At 41.2% G+C, this 25,011-nt stretch overlaps 1 protein-coding gene across 2 annotated transcripts in view; it reads right to left on the bottom strand.

Moving 5' to 3' along the window:
* The window catches only part of LOC308507799 (ubiquitin-conjugating enzyme E2 E1), a gene marked incomplete at its 3' end in the record, with an annotated part of 60,834 nt that extends 39,208 nt beyond the window's left edge, over positions 1–21,626 (bottom strand). The window contains exons 1-3 of one of the 2 annotated variants that reach the window (XM_081073429.1): positions 21,441–21,626; positions 20,119–20,303; positions 15,855–15,905 (exon numbers count right to left, since the gene is read on the bottom strand). In XM_081073429.1, coding sequence (XP_080929555.1) covers positions 15,855–15,905; positions 20,119–20,270 — 203 coding nt within the window. In that variant the 5' untranslated portion in view covers positions 20,271–20,303; positions 21,441–21,626. The remainder of the gene's footprint in view (positions 1–15,854; positions 15,906–20,118; positions 20,304–21,440) is intronic. The other variant, XM_081073428.1, reaches the window with a different exon arrangement.
* Positions 21,627–25,011: the final 3,385 nt, after the last annotated feature.

The raw sequence follows: 25,011 nt of genomic DNA, 5'->3' as shown, positions 1-25,011 counted from the left end.
GTGCTGCACTTCTGTGCGACTGGCAGTGCAGTGGGTTTGTTTACACCAGACCACAACACGTGAGGAACGCGTTGCGCTAGATGTTAAGAGAGCTCCTCTGTATGACATCACGAGGCTATAGGAAGTTTTCAGCTCCATTACAATCTTGTGGGACCACCATCGTATATACGGTCCATTATTGACGGAAACAGCATCATGACTGTAGGGGATTCTAAAGGGCCAGGAGTAGCTTTAAAGAATGATTTTTTTCCCAAGTATTTTCTTGGCAAAAGTATTTTTCAATTATTCTACAGCTAGCTGGAGAGGAGGAAGAGAAACACGTATGTAGCATGTCCATATTCTTACAATGCCAGAGCTTCTCTACAGAAATTCTACAAAAATGGCAAACTCTGGGGGCTCTTCTTCCTAGGACCCCAGGTCCAGCAGAGCCAACAGATCCATGCTAATGGTCTCAAACTCTGGAGGAGAGGTTTCTCCTTTTCTTTTTTCTGTTTCTCTTTCAGATGTTTCTTATTTGTACCAAGTAGCAAATTAAGCCGGTGGGGAAAAACAAGACCCAATTTCTAACCTCAAGAAATATGTAATCTCTTCTAGACCATTTTCCCTCCTAAGTTCTTTTTCCTTCACCTTCTCAGGGCATTAGCTCAGCTCTGATCTTTCAAAGGCCTCTACCTTTCCCTTCTACTCCCTAAATCTGCAAACATTTCCACTTCAGCATTTCTTTCCCTCATTTCACTCAAGAAAACAGGGAGGGAGTGCCCCTCAGGTTACTACTAACCCATTTATTTACAGCTAGTCACAATAACTGGAGGGCTTTTCGCCCCCCCACTCAAGGCAAATTTGCTACTCTGCTCCTCACCCCATCACTGAAAGTAAGCCCCAGTTACAGGTGGGCTTTTCTCTTCCCTCAGGTGTGCTGGGTGGGAGACGGACAGGACTGGAAATCACTGCTAACACATGACATAGAAAGTATGATAAAAATTATCAATAAATTTATATCTTACGTCACAAATCTTAACATACAGCGTCTTGTTCACCAGCTGTTTTATGCTCATTTGATGTTGAGAACATCTACCACACTTCTGTATCTCCACACATCTAAGTGCTGTGCACACACAGGCACAAAAATGCTCAGTTTGTAACTGTAGTGGAATAAAATCTGTCAAGTCCTTTCTGATGGTGGCTGTACTCTTAATATTTTATTGCAAAAGTAACTTACATCTGTCTATAACGCACCTCCATGCCTTTTCCAGCAAATGCTTCAACTAGCATTGGGAAGTATCCAAATACTGATCCCAGATTGATCCCCCTGTTTCATATTATAAAACTGATCTAAATGTTTAATCACTAAGTATATTGTATATTTTCTTAAGATTAAACCTATGTTGAAAATCTCAAGGATAAGTATTACATAAAATAACGAACTGCTTTGTTTCTTTTTACCAATGAAACATTAAAACTGACTTTATCCGTGTGTTTTTTTTAAAGTTTATTGGGGTGACAATTGTTAGTAAAGTTATATAGATTTCAGGTGTACAATTCTGTACTACATCATATGTAAATCCCACTGTGTGTTCACTACCCAGAGTCAGTCCTCCTTCCATCACCATATATTTGATTATTTGTGGTTTAATCACTGCAACTTGACAATAATTTCTCGGTGACTTCTATTAACATTTAAAGAAATGGACTGGTAACATTTACACAACCACGACTAATCAAATTCGATATTTGTTTCAGTAATCACTCAAACGTTTTAGGCATCTCCTGCTGTTAGGCACAAGAATAAAAATAAAACAATCAGATTTTAAAGAACTTTGTTGAAGTGACAACCACAAACGACCATAACTGCATGTGATAAATGTTGTCGAGAGGTAAATGTACAAAGTGCCATGGCACAGATGAGAGAGCTGTGTGGGGTGAATCATTCTTATCTGAGCTTTGAAGAATAGTAAGAATAGAAACCGGGAGAGGGAAGAATATAGGAAGTAGACTGAATATAATAAGTTATAGTGAGGAGACATAACAAGATGTGGATCTAGTAGACTGGAATCAGGTTGTAAGGGATTTATATATCATATAAAGAATTTTGAACACTTAATTTTAAGGGCAACGGGAGGCCTTAGATTTTTAACAGAGGAATGTCTTGATGATCAAACCTATGTTGGAGAATATAGAGACAGATGGCCCACCTGATGAAACAATGTAAGTAGCTAATGAAATAAGCCTGTCTGTTAAATTTTAAATATAGTTTGGTGGAGTAAAATTTAATAGGCAATAACTTGAAGCCAGGTCTACAATTCCTAGAGCTACTATACGAGGCACAGAGCATAATGGTTAGGCACACCGGCTTTGAAGGCCAGGGCCTAAATGCCAGCTGCACCATTTAAGAGTCTCGTGACCTTGGACAAGCTACTTAAAAAAGCTACGATTTGTATGGTAAGTCTAAAGAGTTGTCCAGAATACCGTACATCAGGCTTTCTACTGTTGCCTCATTATTTTGTATAAAGGGAATACCCAGAATATTGAACACATTCGTATCATTTTACAATACAATTACTAAAATTCATTTCTAAGTCAAATACAAATTACTTGAAGTTTTTTTGTATATTATTTTGTATTATTGGTGTTGTTTCCCTCTGAATACCCGTTATGTCTGCACTGAAGTTTTGTCCCCTTAAGAATTTCGAATAGTGTGTAAGTTTTTCTAGAATGTAAGTGAAAAAAAGTTTCCTAAGGGTTTCTTTCTAAGCTGTTTATTATTGGCTCAGGGGGAAACAAAAATCATGAGAAACTGGTCCTTCAGTAAGAAAAATTACCCTTCTGTAACAAATGTAATTTCTTTCTTTTTTTTAAATTGTGGAATATTGGAGAACAGTGTGTTTCTCCAGGGCCCATCAGCTCCAAGTTGTTGTCCTTCAATCTAGTTGTGGAGGGCGCAGCTCAGCTCCAAGTCCAGTTGCTGTTTTCAATCTTTAGTTGTAGGAGATGCAGCCCACCAGCCCATGCGGGATTAAACCGGTAACCTTGTTCTTGAGAGCTCGCGCTCTAACAAACTGAGCCATCCGGCCACTCCACAAATGTAATTTCTTATCAATGCAACCCCAAACCTCCTATAATAGTTTATTAAAATATGCTGGAATTACATTTAATTTTATGTCACTTCTATAGCATAACAAATCAAAAAAGTTTTAGTAACTGAAGTTTCAATACACACCTAAGAATGATTATATCACTTCTCCACTCTGTTTATTAGCCTGATCATCTGTGTTTGGCCTACATGCCCCGTTTAGTCCAAATATTTCAGCTATCAAAATTAAAACTTGTGGCAAAGTTATTACTCCACCAAAGCATCTACCAAATCAAAGAAACTGGAAAGGATGCTTTCTATACAGTCACATCACACAGATTTGGGGCGTCACACTATGTAGATAAGCATAAGGTAAAAATCACAGGTACCCAGTGGGGAGTGGGAGGAGACTAGCAAGCTGCCCCCCAGACCATGGAGGGTCACCGATTGTTCCCCTGAGCTCTCCTTTTCTGCCCTGGTCTGAAGATGTGGAAGGCCAAACTCTTGCTGCTTCCACCTTGGCAGACACAGGCCATCCTCACTTCAGGTACACAGTCCAGAGGCCAGGCAAGCAGACTACAAAGACAACTAAGAGGTCATTTTTGTTGGCTTTGAAAGCTCCATATGCATTACAAAGTATTCATACTTTCACCTACCCGTCATATCAAGACAAATTGAGGCTGCTATACTTCCCTTCACCTGTTCACACACAAATTTGGGGTAGCATGTCTTTATAAAAAAATGTCAATGAATCTGTAAGGCCAAAAAAAAAATATGTTTACAAAGAGTATCTCCATAACCTCTTATTTTTATTAAATTGGAGATTTTAGGTATTTTTCAAGTACGGACCAACCGTGGTGGTATTCTGCTTAAAACTCTCCAATGGCTTTCCACTGAAATAAATAAAATCTGACCTTTGCCTACCACATCTCATACCGCTCTCATCCTCACGCACAATGTTCAGTCACGCTGGCCTTCCCCACATAGCACCCACTTGCTGTCCTTCCGCCTAAAATGCCCTTCTTATGGCAGGGCCCTGGTCATCATTCGTGGCCGTCTCCTCAGAATGGCACCTCCTAATGCTCCAACCTGCCCAGTCACTTGCTATGCCATTTCCCTGTTTTAATTTCTTAGTATTGTTATCTGAAATTACTTTTGTATATTTTTGTTTTATTGTCCCTCCCTCCATATGAATGTAAGCTCCATGACAGCAGGGACATTGTCTTTTTCACAGCTCTATCTTCAGTACTTGGCACGACAGGAAATGCCCAATCAATGTTAGAACAAGCAACTGAACATGGTGAGGGACAGCTGGTTACAGCTGTATCTTAAGTCAAAGGGCCACACAATGGAGTAAGCCAGGGCAGACACTGATCAAAGTATTGGCAGTGTTGTTGTCAGTGACTTGGATTGCTCAGCCTGGGTGACAGAACAGGCAGAGAACACAGGTGGGGCAGGTAGGAAACTGCCCCGCCCACCCCTGCTGAGTCACTGATAATGCTGCTGGGCCTCAACAAATACACTTGCAAAACTAGTAATAAGATTTAACTGGAACAAACAAAAATCTGTTATTAATGCAGACATTCTCATGATGCAAATGTTATATATTTTAAAAACGCGTTCAAAGAAGATAATTACAAATCTAGGGGGCTTGGTAAATACCTGTTGAGGAATGAATCATACCTTCAAAGTTTAAGTCATAACAATTCATATAGACAGCCTAGGTACATGCAATCCTATCTCTTCCAGACATGTCAAGTGTCACAAACTGTCTTCTGTCTCTAGTGAGCATGTCCAGAAGAAATTTCTGAGAAAACTTCACTTAACTGGCTAAGTTTTTTTTTTCCTTAAGAAAAAGGAAGGAGAGGGAGCAAACCAGGGTGGGAGAAAGCCAGAAACACAAGAATGAACTGTCTGATTTCAACCAGAAAGGAAAATGCAAATTAAGCCTGTAGTAACATCATTAGGCATCCTGAGAGTTGACTTACTAGCCCACTAAACAAGATAGTCCCTCCAGATCAAATGACAATTAGTAAATGTTATCCTCCCCAAACCTTGCGCCACCTTAGGGGTTTGTCATATATCAGAGGAGCTTCAGAACTGGAAGATGACTGCTCTGGAGGGGCTTACTACAATGTTGGGAAGTTTAAATCTTTGGATTTAAATGCAAGCTGGACCGAAACAATCCACTAAATGTAGAAAGGTTTTAGGAATGGCTCTGGAAAAAGAAACAGAGAAACAGCACACCACTCTTTGGAGACAAAATGGAGACAATTGATAAAAATTCACTTATCAATACACACCTCATAATAAACAGGACACAGAGACAGAGGAGGGGCATCCAGTCCTTCCCAGCTACAAAATTTCCATCATAAAAATTAATTTAGTCCCCAAGACCTTAATAGCTTTTTACTTTTTTCACAATTATGTGTTTAACTTGCAGGTACTACATATAGAATTTCCTCCCAATATACATGTATAAATGTGAATAGTTACAGTAAAATGTAGTGATACTAGAAATCTCTGTATCTACACAGTCCAGCAGTGTGGCAAGACAGCACAGAAACCAATTTCAAATTTCAGTTCTAATAAGAATTGTGTCCTGGACATGATTTATTTTATGACTGGTCCCTATCGCTTGACAACGTTTACTATGTAATACACGTACTTTGGATGTGAAAACATCTCATGATACTAAGCTATGAAGAAGAAACATGGGGGCGGGGGGACCTACTAGTCTACCTAAAGAATGAAGCTATGCATTCTGAGGACTTTCGCTGAGAGAGCTACTCAGAAAAAGGACCAAGGCCAAAGCAGAATCCTATACTATTAACATGATACTGCTATTTTTACTGCCAGTCTCCGCTCACACTCACACGTTACTATAATCACTTCACATACATTTGTTTTGAAATATTTACTTAGGTTACAGGAAAGTTATCCATTATGTTTATAAGAAATCCTCCTGGTTGCTTGTTATAAAACAAGTGTTTTCTTTTAGAATTTCTGACATACACCAATTCAATAATCTCCTTGTCTTTAGGATAAATGTGTTCTAGCAAAGTCTGCAAAGAAATAAAATTTTATAACGCCAATTCCAATAAATTACCTTAAAAAACTTGAGATGTACTGCCATTAGAGGAGGAAGGGTTACGAATGGTGGTAGGAGACATTTAAGTTATTTGGGAAACAAAGTTCCTATGTAGCCAAAACATTTGTGGTCCCACATGTTATCATTTGATTCCCTCTGGCAGTACCTAACACTTTTGTGATTCTAACTAATTAATTCTACCCTTAATGCTCACAGAGCTCTGCTGTCCCTTCACGAGTCTGGTTCACTGACTTGCCCAAGAGACACAATTTCCTGGCTGTCTTCATCTCACCCAGTGACAAAATTTAGAAATTTGTCAAAGTTATTCGAGTAAGATATCAGACATAATTTCTCCTCCAAGTATTTATTTTTTGTAAAGGCATACTGGAAGATAACCTCTCGTTGTTGGAAAATGTCAAAAGAAATTCAATAGCCCAAAGAACGCACTTTTAAAGAAAGTTCATGTCAATAAAATATACCGTATTTTTGAGACTGAAAATGTAGTGTCTTGACTGATAACTTTTGTGATGTGAATAAAAAGACACCAGCTAAATCACATGGGATGTTTGTGCAACTCTTTCACCCAAATCCCCTACACTCAGAATTTGAATGGAATCTGGTGTCTGAATTTTTATGCAAAAGCTGCTATGCACGCATAACTGCTCAGGTGGGAAGTACTAAGAGAAACATCGTGGGACATTCTCTTGTATGAAACTGTTAACCACATCCAGCAATGACTCTAGGTATCTTATTGCCCCCCAGCTTACTGTGTGTAACTTACACATTTGCGTCTTGATTAAACCAATCTCAAAGGGAGAAACTGAATTATCAAATTAAGCAAGACCAGAGTACCTGGGATAATCTGAAACAAATTAATAAAACATGATTTATAGATTGGAAAGATGATGCTTTAAGAGTTCCAGGTACATTTAATCAATGCAAAGTATCAACATAACAGCCAATCTTGAAAGGATGAAAAAAAATTGAATATGATGAATAACTCGAGCTCTGCTACAAGTAAACACATGTACCCATTCATTCTAGTGCACTCACGAGTATGAACAGAGTATGAAGGTCAATGTAAATCCAAGCACATAAAAAACTTTAAGGATGGCAACAGCAATTTACTGATTTTCCAATCTTCCCACTCCCTAGTATTTTTTAAACTAAGCCCTGCAAAAGGGATTCATCAAGACGTAATATCATTACGTCTTGGCATTATTTAGTTGAGGTACCCACACTACAATGTTAGCCGTAAGATCGCAAGGAATTGAATCTAGTAAAGCAGAAGTTAAGTTTTTCTGGAGGTAGAGAAGAGGAAACCATTTTTAAAAAAAAGGAGAAGCCATTAATAAATACAGAACCTCTCCCACGAAAAATTATATACACAATGAAATTCTGCCCTAAAGTGTAAAAATCAGATGACATTCAATCCCTCCTCTGGATAAACACAATGAAATCTTCGAGTTGGGAAGCGTAACACAAATAAATGCCTTTTCTTTCTTGAAAATCATCCCCTCTTGTGCATCGTCTCTACACTGGATCTGTCTTGTGATGTCAGCAAATTTCAAGGTGTAAAATCCAATGGTTTCTTACTGGTCTTCATCTTTTTCCACCGCACAGCATTATTCCAGAGTTAATGACAACTCAACTCAAAATACTTTCCACTCACCGCTTTCTGACACCAACTTGCTTGGTTTCCCTTTTCTCTGTTTCCTTTGCTGGCGTCTCCTTTAGACTACACAACCTCTAAATGCTAGAGGTCCAAGTCTCCAACACGGGCCGTCTTCTCCCAACACGGTTCCTTTTGAGGTGAGCTAGAGCCATTCCCCAGACATTCAAAGGCCTCTGTATATTGACGTGTTCCACATGTATATGCATGTATCTCAAGCTTATATTTATCTCGAGTTCAAAATATATCCTCTAGCTCCAACTACCTGTATCTGACCTCTATTTAACACCTTTATTTGGATGCCTCATTAGCATATCTCAAACCTAACATATCCAAAAGGACTTACGCTGCTCTCATCCCAACACACACACACCCTATTCCAGTCTTCTATCAGTAAAATATCACTATCATCTACCTAAATGCTACAACCACAGAAGTTTGAGTCCTGTCTCTCATCTCCCATAGGCAATTCATAACAGCTCCACGTGTTCTAACCTCATCTCCACTGCCACCACCTCAATCCTAGCTACCACTGGAATAGACCAATACTCTCCCCTCCTTTCTGGTCTCCTTTTGTCTACTTGTGCCTTTCTCCCAGCTATTTTCCACTTAGCATGTAGGATGGGAAAAGACTTTTAAATCATCACTGAATAATGTCACTTCCCTGCTTTAAAACCTTGAATGGCTTCCCACTGTTCTTAGAATGAAATCCACTCTCTACCATGGTTTACACGGTCCCGCATCACGTGACCCTCCGCACCTCAGGGCTCTGTGTTTGTGCTGGGTCTGGGAAGTTCTTCCTGTCCTTTTCGCAAAGCTAGCTCCTTTCTTCTCATCTGTCTTTGCCTTCGTGTCTTGTTAAGCTTCTCTAAGTAACACCTCCTCCCCCAATTATTCTCCATCATGGCACTGTTAATTTCTCTCCTCCTAGCCAACATAATTTGTAGTTACTAATCCTTTTTGCTTGGTTGTTGTCTGTATTGCCCACTAAAATTCAAGCTCCACAAGCCAGAGGCCATGTCTGTTTTACTCACCCACAGACAGAGCAGTGGTTAGCACACAGGAGACACGCTAATATTTTTTTTAAAATGTGATTTGATTTAGTCATGCTGCTGTCACTCTTGTACAACACTGCTTTCTGATTATAATCCTGACTTTTTGAGCTGTATCCTATCTAAAACTTTTCTCTAAGACCATTCCAAGCTGAGCTCTATTTATTGCTATTTGAAAATGTGCTTCAAATCTTTTCCTATTGAACTTACCAGAGTCCATCACACATCGATTTTTCATCTATCAATTTAAATAGATACAAACACCCAGTGTCCTGGCATTACACATAGTGATCATCATTTCAATGCTGGTAGACCCTACAGGACCTCTCCATTGATTACTATTTAAAATTTACTAAAATTTACTAACTACACTAACTACAGACAAGTCAGACATGACATCTGTGGCAAATGCACTGCTGAATTCTATATACGAGCTGGATAATGCCAATACCAGTCCCTTTATTTTGCCCTGGCATTTCACTTTGTCTTGTTCAGATTCTTTAAAAAGCAGGCAGAATTCGGTTTTTGACTATTTTGTTAAAAGTATCAGTGAACAGTACATTGCTCCAGATAGCGTAACCCAGTGACAACTTTCAATTATGTTCTGCATTTGAAAATGCTGGCTTCAGGACTTTCCTGACTGGAGTGAGACATCACCTAGGCCTTTTACAGGTTTATCTCTATACAGTGTGGCATGGACTCTACAAACAATCCATAATCACTCACATATATGTTTTAAGAAAAGAGCCATTGACGTGCAACAGTTCCTGGATTACATTTCTCAAGCAAGGGGCTTTGATGAGCTTCTTAGCCTACAGAGTAGGAAGTTTCCCAGAGGATTAGAAGCATATTCTGACACCATTTACTAGGTCTTTTGTTTCACTTCAGAGCATGGCTGCAAACGAGAGGCTGAATAAGAATGGGCTTATTATGAAACCCTGTTTCACTCCACTGATGATGGGGAATGTGTCAGATGTCTCAGGCCAGTGCCAGCATCTCTAACATAACCAACTATCTAGAATAGCTTTAGGATTTTAGGGAACGTCTCTAGGAATCCCAATTTACTTAGCACCCCTAAACCCACACTCACTTGTTGGCCAACAGTAACCTTATAATGTCAAAACATGCAAATCAAAGGTATTGGTATTTTCTTCATACATCTTTTCAATCTAGCCTGCAGCACGATCACGTCTTTTATATCACACTATAGTGGAGAGCTGCTCTGTGATTCCGGAAAGGTGAAAATTGCCAAAACTGCTTGGGTGCCAACTCAGAAAGACTGCCAGCAACGGGCAGCTGTAAAATGTGACAGCAATTTCCCCAGCTCTTTCCATTATTTTCTGAAGAGAGTAATGAAGACATTCCATTAAACCATCAGACCCAAATTAGGTTTTCGAGTTGGTGTTTTAACAAATATGTATTGTTTTTCTATTCTTTCTTGGACACTGTAGGGATGCAAAAACACAATCCCTGCTCTCGAGGAACTTAAAGTCTATTGGGAAAGAATCAACCGAATAAAACTGGGGACAGATGCTCTTCACACCTACGTCAAAGTGAGTTCTCACTCCTTTGAACCTTAAAACATGTCGCGTGCATTACTTTCCAAATACTATTTCAAGTACAATTCCAAGTTTCCATGTACTATTTCGAAATCAGTGCATGCATTTCTTACCACCCGTATAGATTATAAACTCCTTGAAGGCAGTGACTCTTCACATGTAACAGGCACTCTTAGTTTGTGACAGGAATTTAACATTAGTATCCCTTATGAGAATCCCTAAATACTGTAAAGTGTTGTCTCCTAAGCTATAAGCATTTTTCCCTCAATATATTGATAAAAATAAAAAAGATACCACTGTTAAAATGTTACCTTTTTTATTTTGGTAAAATATGTTAACAAAGTTTGCCATTTTAGTCATTTTTAAGTGTAAAATTCAGTGCCATTAATTACATTCACACTCTTGTGGAACCATCACCGCTATTTGTTTCCAAAATTTTCATCACCCCTAAGGAGAAACTATACCCAGTAAGAAATAACTGCCCATTCTCCCCTTTCCCCAAGCTGCTGAAAACTTCTAATCTGACTCTACGAACACGACTATTCTAGATATTTCATGTAAGGGTAGTCCATACAGCTATCTGTCCTTTTGTGTTTGGCTTGTTTCCCTTAGTATAACATTTTCAAGGTTCATCCATGTTGTAGCATGTACCAAAACTTCATTTCATTTTGTGGCTGAATAATATTCCATTTTATGTCTATACTACATTTTGTTTATGCACTCATCTGTTGATAGATACTTGTTTCCTGTTTTTGGCTATTATGAATAATGCCTCTGTGAACACTGATAATCACGTGTTTGAGTCTGTTTTCAATCCTTTCAGGTATATACCTAGGAGTAGAACTTCTGGGTCATATGGTAATTCAGTTTAGCCTTTTGAGGAACAACCACTATTATGGTTTTGTAACCCAGAAACATGGTCTTTTGGTAAACACAAAGGCCACGAGAGTTCCTACTCATTTAGTAAGGATTTCACTTCTGGATAGATTTCCTTCCTTCCTTCCTACCCACTCAGGCCCCAGCTGATGATCTAATTTCCAGCAACTTGACCCTGGTTGGGGTGCTATTTTGATTGTATGGACATTCCAGTCTCCTGGTTCTCACTATTTTTCAACACTGCCTTTGTGCACACAAAGGCAAGCACACTACAGTGGTTGCTCTGCAAGTGAAAATCATAATGAAACTGAAGATGCAGATGGCAGTCATATTATATCCTTAATGCATATAGTAACATCAGATGAATTAAAGATACATTAAAGGGTATTTGTCACCAAGTGAGATGACACAGGATTCTGTAAAAGACGACTTCTGTAGAACCCATTTCTTATACCCAAAAACATTTAAAACATGCTAAACTGGGATGAGATGCCATTACTGTTGCAAGGACAGGATCGCTTTTCACTCCAGGTTAGCAGCCTGAGACTTCTAAACTGACATCTCAGTACTATTACCACTGATTCCAGGAGGATTTGTAAAACCAGAAAAATACAACAACGGAAATTCACAGAAACTGGGAGGACACACACAGTGAGTGCTAACCTAAAGCATCTCTGCAAAGGACAGGATGAGACGTCATGGATCTTTCACTCTTTATTCCAGAACTTCTGCATTTCGACTTTTCAAAAACATACATTGTTCATTATTGTGCAATGGCTTAAAATTGTATTTAAAATACAAGTGATAAAAGGCAATGTTGGTTTAAAAAAAAAAAAAGATGAGCTATCTAGAGGAGCTAAATGGGCAATTCTAACACTATCACAGGCTAACAGACAGAAAACTCTAATCTCATTTGAACTTTACAACACTATGAGGTAGGCAAGCCAGGCAAAAGCTAGGCCCTTTTAGTAATTGAGGAAAAGGAGGTTGAGAAAATTTAACTGCTCAAATGCATTACATTTTTTAAAAATGCTCTTCACTTTAGCCTTTAAGTCATCTTCAAGAATGTATGACTTAGCCGTAAAAACTTAAAACCAACTGTATCTGATTACATAAGTTCTCCCAGAAAAATAAAAAGCATTGACTTAGGTTTACATACTTAGGAAACAGAAAAATAATGGTCAAAATGTAACAAAGTCATATATAAGGAAAATTTATTTTTATTATTCTCTACCATGCTTGAAATGTTTCATGACTTCTGAAAGACATTTTATCCTAAAATAGCAGCCCCACATCTGAATTTTTATGTTTCAAGTTGCTATATGACTTGTTCACTCATAATACAAACATATCCATTAAGTAAAATCTGAAGTTTAAAGGACTTGAGCAAAATATATCATTTATTATGTACAGACATACTGTCTACAAACATTTATGTCTACAGATTAGTTATACAGCTATAACTAGTCAATTTAGCACAGCTTGAGCCCTAAGCTATAAATAACAGCTGCAAAACTGACTCTAATGGCCCCGAGTTCACCAGCTATCTTAAAGGCATGATTTTACAATCCAAGATAGGGCATGCTTTAGGAAATCACTATAGTAGTTAAGAAAATATGTTTTTCCTAAACGAATAGAGCCAAAATGCAGGGAATATATAGCCTAACCAAATGCATAGTACGTGAATTGGGAGACTATTTTATCTGTATATGCACATATAACCAAATAACTCAGAGATACCAAAGAATTTGATTTATGTAGCAATATAGAGCAATTTTTAAATACTCACTTAAAATCTACTCAATATACAACATTGAGGCTTTAACTTTACATTTTAACATATTTAGCAGTTGCATTTCACACAAGTTTTGAAGTTCAGTATCTTGAAAGCCAAATATTTTTGCCAAGTATAGTGCTAAAATTAGTGAACAAAAGCAGTGCATCTTTAAGAGAAACAATTCTCACAATGATTTGTAATAATCGACTGTTTGAGAGGTTACTATATGGCAACTGCTACATTTTAATAAAGAAATGTGTTTAAATTTAAAACTACACACTGAATACTGGTTGAAAAAAGGCAGTCCTACAAAGGGTTAATACACAAGCTACATTAATTGAAATCCAATTATTTAATACACTCAAAATAATTTACAGTTGATGAATTTACAATTTCATTAAAAACCAGGCCATCACGCTCTCACAATGAGCTTGATTTAAAAAATTATTAAAAAAACAAACATGCATGCACCCAATGTGTCATTTAATTCATAACATTTTCTTTGGAAGCTAACTTCAAAAAGTATCCCCACACTAAATTATCCATTTCTACCTCCAACAATAATGTACATTAAAATATTAAATAGTTCAATCTCAGAAGGTACCAACATAAACATAAAACCACAATCATTTTATAAGCTGAATATTGAAACTACTGTATAACATTAAGTCAGTAACACTACTAAACCAACCAAAAGCAGAAACTGTAATTCATGTTTCTTAAACAGCTCTACTAGAAAATACCTTCAGAAAATAGAGCAGTCTTTACTTTTAGAAGTCAACACAATGTACATTCTCTTGTAAAATAAAGATGCCCTGTGTTTTCTCAAAATGTAAGTATGTTGAAGTTTGTCTCCTCACCACCAACCACCCAATAACCACCCAGTTTGGTACTTCACCTGATCACAGGTAACGTGTAAAGGTTTCACCTTGAAGAGATTAATCAGGAGTGTTTTCCAAGGATTAAAAATTCTACCGTGCTTCCCCGAAAAAAAGACCTAACCAGAAAATAAGCCTTAGCATGATTTTTCAGGATGACATCCCCTGAACATAAACCCTAATGTGTCTTTTGGAGCAAAAATTAATATAAGATCTGGTCTTATTTTCGGGGAAACACGGTACATGTTCAGCAGCACAAATCTCTCAAACCTAAACTCAGTTAAAACGGTATGAAACTAAAGTGTACTTGTCCTATTTTTAAAAAGTAATTAATCCCATAAAGTTATTTACAATTTTTTAATTTGATTGCCCTTATTTGCAAGGAAGTCATCGAGTGTTTTGATAAATATTATCAGTTCTAAACCATGCTTTGAAAACTTTATAATTATCAGCTAAAGCTGCCTGAACTCACGAGACAAATGGAAGAGACACAACACCTAACAGGCAGTAACTACAGATCTAGCATGGGGAATGCCCAGGGATTCAACACAACCAACCAAGGGAAGCTCCAGGCTTCTACCTAAATGATTCCACTAAAATAAAAAAGGAAAATATCACAGCCCTAACTAAGCCTTACCTACTTCTCCACTTTCTCCAAAGTCTGAAAAGTTTCTTAACAGCCAGGAAAGAAATTCTCAAGAATGAGTGGTTCAGTTACAAACTATAAAGAATTTCAAATTCAAAATCACTTTCCTTACAAAACAGGACAAAATTTTACCAAAGAATGCTCCACACCTGACCAGCATTAAGAACATATGTAATAACCAAAATGGCAATATTAAAGTTTCCACTTAATCCATTAATCATAGTTTAGAAAGTTCAGTGTTAATAAGCAAAATATTTCACTTAGCTTTTCAACCTGAATATTTCCACAAGTTCGTTTTATATTCTGAGTATGGCCACTGAATATTTTCTTGTCGGCAACTTCTTCTACCCCTACCTACTATATGTTTAGCACACTTCTGAAATCTCACATCTCATTCCAATGTCAATCCTGAGAACTGAGAATTAAGTTAAATGTTATTCTTAATTTTAATGGGAGTAGAAGAACCAAACAATTACTTTCCCTTAAATTATTGGTTGTTATAACATAACAACTCCTTCCTCACTTTACTGTTGACTTAGTAAAGTTGTTTTCCACCCTGACTCAATAGTAGCAAAATGGCTATTCTAAATAAAATCAAGTACTCAACAACAATCCTTTGAGAACTGGTATCGCACTGTTTTGAAAGTGAAACACACATACGTACTGTATACAATCCAAGTAAAGCAATAGAGGAAAACACCCCAACGGAAGAGTTTAAATCTATAAAACTTAAAACCTTTTTATCAAAGCCACAAATTATTTCCTAAATTGGTCTGCCAAAAGCCCAACACTAAACTTATACATTATGGAAAAAGTTCAAGGATCCAGTGTTTAACTCTATGTTCTCCTAGTAAAGAATGTGAGTAACATTATATAGCAAAGCAATTCCCTAAGCCGAAATGTAGCTGAGCATCTAAAAGGTTTTACATCATCCTTAATGACATATGAATGATCCAAATTTAGGCAAACGTACATCTTTAAATTCACTTGACAGGTTTTTATACATGTAAAAGTGCCCGCTCCAAATAAATCTATTACCTCTCTTCCACATATAACTGAGATTGTCAGAGGCTCATGAAACCATTACACTCAGGTTAATAAATTTCAGCTGTTACTTGACGTTAGCACCAAACAAGCGTTAACTAAAGAATAAAAGCAAGTGTATAAGAAAACAAAACCCAAGATAAAGGTTAGAAGAGTTTTAAAAAGAAACAAATTTGAAAGGAAGCTCACCTGCAGTTAGGTGGAGGGTCTAAAGTGATATCTGCCAGTTCCTTCTGAATCCTGGAGTCAGGGAAGAGAGAGAGAAAACACAAGAGACATTTAGGTGCTGGTAGCCTCCCACCGGTAAAGGATAGGTCTGCCAGATAAACCTACCCTCCTGCCATGATAACTGGATGCTCCTAAGGCAGGAGGAAACTAACACCAAACACTTCAGGTGCGTCATTTAGGAAAAAACTTTTCCCCCACTGACAGCGAGTTGGTGGGCTGGGGTCTCCTGCTGTCGTCTGCAACGTGTGGGTTGGAATCTGGCCTCGCACACTACGGCAGTTCTATTTCTTGATGTTTTCCACTTGGGAAATGGTTGAAAGCTTCTCACTTGCACACTAGTTTTCCGAATTGCACTAGACCGTGTCGGGGTACATTCATCCCTCCCTGCCCCTCACGTCCCCGAACGGAGAACTCAGAGCCAACGCGTGGGTGGGAAGCACGCGCCCCACAGACCCCGCCCCCCGCCCCTCGGGGCCCGCCCGGGCCGCCCCTCGCACCCGGGACGTCCTCAAGCCCACCGCCCGCAGGGCGCCCCCCTAGGCCGCCCCGGGTTCTCCGTGGCGACGCCAACATGGCCGCGCCCGGCGAGGCCCCTCGGGCCCTACAGGACCTGCCCGCCGTCGCCGGGTGCCGGGGCGGCGCAGGCCGCAGGGAGGATCCCTCCAGGTGGCCGCCCGGGCTCCCCACCCCCACCAGCCCGCGCCCGACGGCCCGGGCCGTGCGCACCGATCGCGGGGGAGAAGTTGCGGGCCAGGGGTGGGGAGAGCCGCGCCGGGGCCCCGGGCGACTGCCCAGCACGCCTCCAGCGCGCCCCGGAACCTCCAGCCGCGACGCCGCGCGGGGCTCGGGCACGGACACCCCGTCCCCCGCGCAGGTGGACCGGCCCCGGCCTGCGTCCCGCACGCTCGCTCGGACCCTCGGCCCACCTTTCCGGACCTGCTTTTGCTGTACCTCCTCTAACTTCCTTTGGGTCTGCGCTCTCCTCCTCCATCCCACGCTGAACACAGCACCCGGGACTCCCCAGTTCTCCATCTCGACACCAACCCACGACTCACAAAGAGCTCCATCTCCCACTCCTAGGCCGACGCCACCAGGCCGTGCACACCAAGCCCTGGCCTTTGTCTTCTACTCACCTAGGCGCTTAGAGCATCAATTAATCAATTAAGACCAAGTTTGAGGCCTTTGAAACAGTGTCTTCTATTTCTACCTTTCCTGCTCTTCTCCAATAAAGCCCTAAAGGGCTGTGTGTTAACTTCAACTCGCGGAGGCAGCACAGTAAAAAAAAACCAAAACCAAAAACAAAAAACTCCCTCCTCCTCCCCAAGGCGATCTTAATCACTATGGATACTTTTCTCTTTCCAAAGGTTTTCTGAGGGTAGAAAGATAAGCTGGCTGGATGCGAAGGGAAATGGGTTTTAGAAGACACTGTTTTTTCCAGGTGTAGGTAAAGAGAATTTAAGCATGGTGATTGGGGAAGTTTTTTAAACCTTCCTATTGGAGAACATTTTCTGTCCCCTACAAATCTGGTCAACTTTAGAAAGGGGTTTGCTCACAATCTCTACGGAGGTCTACTCATCTGTGTCCTGCTAAATTCTACTGCTACCAATAAGCATTTCAGTTTTGAGATACTCAGATCCCTGCTGTTTGATTCATTATTGTATGTTACACTAAAAGTTTGGAACCCTGGTTTCCTGATTCTTTACCTGCATATACAGAGGGTGCCAAAAAAATGTATACACATTCCAAGAAAGGAAAACTCTTATTAAAAATATAATACTCAATATATACCAATAACAAAAGATGAATACAAGTCATGTTTGACTTCTGCTATTACAAGAGGTGCCCAAAGTGGTTACCATCAGCATCCAGACACTTCTGATCATGGCGAACTGAGCAACATTAACCAAAGTATACGTTTTTGGCGCAACCCACTCAACGTATATTAGAATAATTGCATGTTAAGACCTATGTACATAGGCAAAAATATCCTCCCCAAGGATACTGTATAAAAATAGACAGTGACTTCACTTCTTGCCACCCCAACCTCTATTACAAACTGATGGTGAAAAGGTAGTTGCTTCTTTAATACCTAAAAAGTGTTGATACCAGACAGCTTTATGCACTTTATCTCTATAACAAACATTTGCACCATTTCCAGAATACTGGCAAAAGATTTGTAAGAGTAACTCATACATATGTTCCACAGAGTAATTCTTGTCCAGATCACTCTCAATGGGGGCTTTCCTCTACCTGTGGACTAGAAACCACTTTCCAATATGCAGTTTATTATTGGAATCTGTCTGCCAATCTGTCTTTTTAACGCTATCTCCTGGTATACAGGTTCCTTCCAATTGTACGGACAACACCTGCCTTCCAAATCAATATAATTCAGAGTCGCTTCTATAGTATCCCACTAACATCAATTTCCCCTTATTCTGTCCTAGATACACTGTCCCTCTCCGTTTTTTACCTTTACTATTAACCTTAGCTCTGCTTTAACAGTAACAGCCACTGTTTCAGCTAGATATCCGAGGAACTAAAACTGATGTTAACTTTATAGGTAAAATTACTGTTTGTAGCTTTCCACCTTTCATTATTTTTTACACCTATCATCTTTCCCAGTCATTTCCAAATAAGTTTTTAACTTCCTTGGCATAAGCAGATAAATTGTGTCTAGTGACAAATCTCCCTCTGTAATTTGCTGACACAAAGCAGATTATTTTCTGTCTGAAACCTGTGCTTTTACCCCCAAATATATACATGTACACCAGGAATATCCAGCAAAATATAAAAACACTAATGACCTAAAGCAAATATCCTGCCTTAGTCAGGTCAGGCCAAAAGCTGCCCCAGTGTGGAGCAAGGAGCCCAGACCCTGGAAGGGAGGTGTGTGTATGGGGGCGGAGGGGAGCAGATTAAGAAAGGCCCCATCCAAAGTGGGCAGGATAGATGCCAGGTTCTGGGAGAACCAGCACTGGGCTAATCAATAAGGGCGGGTTAGGACTCCTGGGAAGCTGAGATGCAATCAAACCAACCCTCTGAAAAAGAGACCAATCTTGCCAAGGCATCTTGCCACTTAATAGTCTAGACTTCTACACTATTTAAAATAAGCTCAAGTCACTCCTTCATCTGCCCATGGCTAAGTCACCAAAGCACTTTATCAACTTTTCAGTTTTCAAGTCAGGGAAAATGACAGAACAGACTTTCAAATTCCAAGTTCCAGGTTCACTACTCAGTGGAAAGATCTAAAGCCTCATGTTCCATTTTACTTTACATTCTTTTAAAGAAAGATATCCCTATCGAATCCATCATTTGGATTCCTTACTATCTTTCTGGTTTGCCACTTTAAAGTTTAACGATTGTCCTCCTGAGAGCAGAAGAATTGATGAAGCTATGGGGGTTCCCAGGAATCTGCTATAGATTAAGGATCATGGGGATCAGACAATATTACTGAAGGATGATGAAGGGGAAAAGTAGCTTCTTCCACAGACATAAGAGAAAAAGAGTAAAGAAAAAGAGCCACCACTTCAACTTCAAAAAAAAATTTACAGCACAAGAGGAAATAGCATGAAAAAATTTTAAGTCTCCCTGAAATTTGGTAAATTGAATTTCTTAAACAGAAGAGAATTATCATTTTACATCAAGTATTGATTCATTTGCCTCAACTCTCCATATCAGAAAAATCTATTTAAACTCCATCCGAAAACTTCTGTCTCTACCTATTAAATTTTTTACCCTGCTAACATGAGTTATTATTCCTTATGCAATTTGTGGAAGAAAGCTCTTCAAAAACGATCATATGTGCAACAGGTGAGGAGGACGTTAAGATGGTAACAGAATTCGTTTCCATCGAGTTGTCTGGGCAGTTATTAGTAATTAAATGTGATGACAGCCTTGGGGAGGGTCACAGATTAGTGATTAACAGGACAAATAATTTGAAATCAGATTGGGGGGATAAGTAATACAAGTAATGAGGAGTCTTACAAACTTCGACAAGAAAAGAGAGAAACAAGCCACAACAGCTGCAGGTGGACAATGATTAAAAGAAAAAAGAAGCAATAGAAAAAAAAATAATTAGGGTTTCCAAGGCCCTTTCATTTTTAAGAACACAGATCATGAGGAGCATTTAAGCTACCCTCCTCATTGGAAGGCAGACCAAATGCAGCAAGAGGCGGTTCGGGAAATAGGAAGCCTGCAGGGGGACAGGGGGTAGGAAGTACGGTACCTCTTGGCGCTGGTGGAGAGGAGTTTGGAGTTTTTGCTCATGCTGACTTTACTCTCCTTCTTCTTGGGGGTGTTTGTTTCTTTCTCGGTTTGCTGGTTGGAGGACGAAGATGAGGAGGAGCTGGTGCTGGCCCTCGAATCGTCATCCGACATAGCGACCCCCCCACCCCACCCCGCAAACAGCCCCTGCAGGGTGAGGGAAACAAAACAAACACAACCCTGCAGCCAGTGTAAATAAGGAACTCGGGTGCTGTCAGGAGGGCTTAGGTCAGGGGTGCACCCGGTCGCCCAAAGCCCTCCACTCGCTTTTCAAAGTCTTCAGGCCCATTAAAGCTTGTGCAAATTGGACGCGGCTTGTTTGTTTATTTTTGGCCCCAAGTGGGGGGGGGGATGCGATGGGAAAACCGTCAAAAGCAAAGCCAGCGGCCCCTCCCTCGCCCCCCGGGGGCTCCCCTCGGGGCTGGGAGGGGAGAAGCCTGGCAGGCTGAGAAGGGCAGGGCGGGGGCGCGGGAGCCTCCGCGGGGCCAGGAGGGAAGGTCCCGGAGGTCGGCCGGCTTCGGGGGGAGTTTTTGTCTGTGTTCCGGGGGTCACGGGGGACGGGTGGCCAGAGCGAGAATGCGGGGACCGGGAGCAGAGTTTGGCGAGGTCGGGAAGAGAGGAGAGGCGAAGAGGAGTAACAGAGGAAGCCGAAACGGGGGGACGGAGGCGGGGAGAGGGTGCCCGTGTGGGGGAAGGGAAAGGCCGGCGTGGGGGGGCCGGGGCGACCAGGCCCGAGGTCCCCCAGCGCCGCGCCCCGACGCCCCTCCCCGCGGGCCTGCCCCTCGGCCGCCGGACTCCCGGCTGCGCGGCCGCGGCGGGGGTCCTGAGCACACGCGCGATGGCCACCCCTGGTGGGGGTGGCGGTGTGCGGGGGGGATCGGCCTCCTCACTGAAGAGATAACAATGAGCCAGTCAGCCTCTAAGGGGTAAATCCCCGTGGGTCCCCACCCCAGGGGCAAACGGGGCTCCCCCAACTCCCCCTCCCCCGCTCCCGGCCCCCTAGGCGGCCAGTGGGGGGCTCCCGGGGCAGCGCTGACAGTTCGAGGCACGATGCCAGCCCCCCGCCCCCGAAGCGGGCGGCCCCCGGACCCCACGCGGCCTGGGGTCTCTGCCCATCCCCCGCGGGCGGGCCCCGGACCCCTGTGGCTCCCGGGTTCCTCTCAGCACTCCCCAGCCCGGTGCCGGGCGGCCCGGGCGGCGCGGGTCCGGGGAGGCGGCGAGGGGTGTCCCCGAGGCCCGGCGACGCGGCCGGGGGGCGGCGGGCAGCGGGGGGGATCCCCGTACCTCTCTTTGTGTCTGGCTGCTCCGTGCCGCCGCGGCGGCTGCTGCTGCGGCTGCGGCTGGGCCTGGCCACTCGTGTCTCTCTCTCGCTGGGAGAGAAGCGGAAGTGCAGCAACAGCAACTATTAAACAGGCAATGGCTTCCCCCAGCCGCACACGCTCGCACACACACTCCTCCTCCTCCTCCTCCTCCCCCTTCTCCCTCCCCCCTCCCCCACCCAGCCCGGTCCCACCCACCAGTGCTCCCCTCCCCCTGCACACCTCTGGGGGGAGGAGGGCGCGAGGAGGACACAGGGCACCCGGGGAAACCTTGCCCCCTCCCCACCCACACCTCCACCCAGCGCCTCCTCGGGACGGCAGGGAAGGGGGCGAGGGGTGTGAATTTTCTCTCAAGTGGTTAGGGGACCTGGATCCTGGACTGGAGAGGGGAAGCCGTTCCGAGATGGGGGGCGCTGGGAGCGATTGGAACTGTACGGAATGGAGGGGTCACGAGAGGAAGTTCTTCCCAATAAGGGCTTTTGGAAAGGGGCAGGGGGCAAATTGGTGAAAAAGATGGTAACGTCTTGGCAAGGAGTTTGGACTAGAGAATGCAGCGGGAACTCCTCCTAAAAAGTGATCAGTTTAAGGGGAAAAAAGAAATCCAAATCCCACAGCAAGGTTTTCCTTTGGGCTTCTGGCAATTTACCTGCTACTAGGTGCAGAGGTCGGTTGGTTTAGGCACGCCTAGGAGAAAACCCCAAACTGGAGTTTTCTGCTCAGGCACGTGCAATTTTACAATTTTAGATTCTTCCAGTCACTTTCTATAGAAAGTGGTGTTTTATAAAAGTGATAGAAAGGGTTTCATGGCAGGTAAAACCAATGTGTAACAGGTTTACAAATGTGAGAAATCACTGGAAATAGACTCTATACGACTGAATTAGACTGCATTTAGAATTTTGGCTGTCAGAGTTTAGACTGAAATTTTGATGTTTAGAAAGTGGATTAAAAGTTTTTGAGATTCCTGTACATTCGTCAGCTACAATATAAATGCTATTCAAATAATCACTTTTAAAATAATCACTCAGTAATTCTGAATTGTTCCTTATTTAGTATTTTTTTTACCAAGATTAATTTTTTAACATTAAGCCATCCAAAAAAAAAGATTAAGCCATCAAATAACAATTTAGTTTCTCACTTATTTGTCATTTCAGTTGAAGGAAACTGAAGAGATACATGCAATGCCATACATACAAGTTCTGGTACATGAAGGAGACTGCCCAGTCAGATTTCAATGGGCCACTCTAAATTATCTCATTCGAATTGTTATCCTTTTCCATGGCAACAGTGGCTTCAGTTACCCCAAGACAACACAAGATATAAAGCCCATGGCATATCCACTAACCAAGAAAAAAGCATTCTTACCACCCCCCTAAACCTCTTCTAGCTCTCAACATGAAACTCCCAACTTTATCAAGACTCATAAAATAATTGTGCACACTGCTTGCTCAATACTTACCAGGAAACTTGTATACCAGGAATTGTCATAGAATCAAGGAGTCCAATAGCTAGAAAAATCCTATACCGGTAGGTCGTCATTTCAGCCTCCAGCTTCCTACCTGCAGATAGAGCTACCCTTCAGTCACTCAAAATCATAGAAATTGTGAAAAGATCCCTAGATACAGTGTTTGGTTTTAGAAGTCCTGGTAGAGCATATAAAAATAATGCCATTCCCCGCTGTATGTTATTTGAAAACAAAATCGAACCTCATTAAAACAAGGTTGTATACTTTTTGTACTTCTGATAAAAAAGATAAATTCAAGAGAAAACGGTAAGTATGAAATAAACTCAGTTGGGATGAAGAAAAAAATCTAAAAACAATTAAAACAGGCTTCCTCTTTTCACGAAAATTTAGGTTTCTGATACTTTAAAATATGTGTCTACACTATGAGTACAACCAGTAAAAACGCATGCATGTATAAACATGACAGCTGGCAAAGAACACAGGAAAATAAAGTTTGATTAGCTGATGTGACTAGGACGGGGGGAGGGGGTAAATGTTTTATTTTGGTTTACCTAAATTGTATACATGGATACCAACTATAATATTTTTTAAAAAACTGAATATGGTATTTTGTGTTTTGTTGTTGATGCTTGGACTAGACTGGTGCCTGAGGAAATAAATCATGTAATGGAAGGGCCCCTCCTCTATAGGGAAGTGCTTTCCCAGCCACCAGTCTGGCAGGACACTAGCCCTCTTTTGTGTAGTAGTCTTTCTTATCTCTCACCCTACTTAGTGCTTTATGGTTTGGGAATGAGCTATTGAGGGGGAATAAAAAAACCTTAAAATGTTTAGAAAAGAATCCACTATTGTCAAAAGACTAATCTTTATGTTAGATTATTTTAAATATACAGTTGTGTCAGGCATTAAAAAGTAAAAATTCATTTGCAACCTTCTAGCTCTTCTATTTATGAACTGCAAGGCCTAAGGAGCTAAATTGACCTCTCTGAGTTTCAGTTTCCTCATCTATAAAGGGCAAGAATACCTGTGCTGTACGGACTGGCAGAGTTGTTAGAGGATCAAATGTGTATCTAGAATGAATATGGTTTATTAACTGTTATGCAAAGTAAATTATGAATAATCCCACCCTGATCCTAATTCTCAGGAATTTTATTAGGACACGGGGTCTTCATGACTTAGAATGAATGACAAGTATAAGAAACCTCCTAGGAGAAAGACAGAATCAAGGAATCGTAGGATTTTGTTTACTCGAAAGGGCCTAAGATATGTGAGTTCAAACTCTTCATGTTACAGATGAAGAAATTAAGGCAAAGAAAGCCAGTATGTCTTGTCCTAGGTCATTCAGTAAATCAGTGGCAAAATTGTGGCTATGACTCATGCTGCCCACAGATGATTTTGTCAATTCTGGCAATATTGGGGTGGGTAGGATGGGTGGCGTGGAGCCTCAATTACCTTAAAAAAAAGATAAATATAGAAATACTCTTACATTTTCCAAAAACATTAACAATCAAGACAGGTGGGAAAGTGGAAAAATTGAAGCAAGTTAAAGGAATCACTGATTTTATACCATTTACTTGAACCAATTAATAATCCTTTTGGAAGTTCCTACTCTCCATTCTGAGAATAATCATCATGTATTTATTTCATATTTAAGGATATATTTTAAATATATAATACATTCCCATGTTGTGTTCTCCTAAAGAAACCAAAGGGTAGGACACGAAAATATCCCTCTGTCTCTCCCCCAACTCTGTGGTAGTCTATTCATGCGGGAGCAAATGCATACAGATACATGGGATACTTTGATAGGCTTGCTCAATTTATATTTAAAAGATGCATCTGGTCACAGAAGCCCAAGAGGTGCAACACTGTGATAACCGTGGGCTTTGAGAAAGTGGGCTTCCATTTTTACTAATACCTAGTCCTGATTCTCAGAATGATCCAACTCTCTTCTTCAAGCCTCTAGAGTAGCAAGCACTTATAAGTAGAAGCACTTGAAGATCAAGATGGTGACTGATCTCTGGGAGGTGAAATGATACAGTTGATTCGAAAGAGACCTGGTCTCGCGTTTGAGCTG

This window comes from Rhinolophus hipposideros (genome assembly GCF_964194185.1).
Source record: "Rhinolophus hipposideros genome assembly, chromosome: 14".
NCBI lineage: Eukaryota > Metazoa > Chordata > Mammalia > Chiroptera > Rhinolophidae > Rhinolophus > Rhinolophus hipposideros.
Note: the sequence above shows the minus strand (reverse complement) of the source record. Positions and strands in the feature narration are given on the sequence as shown.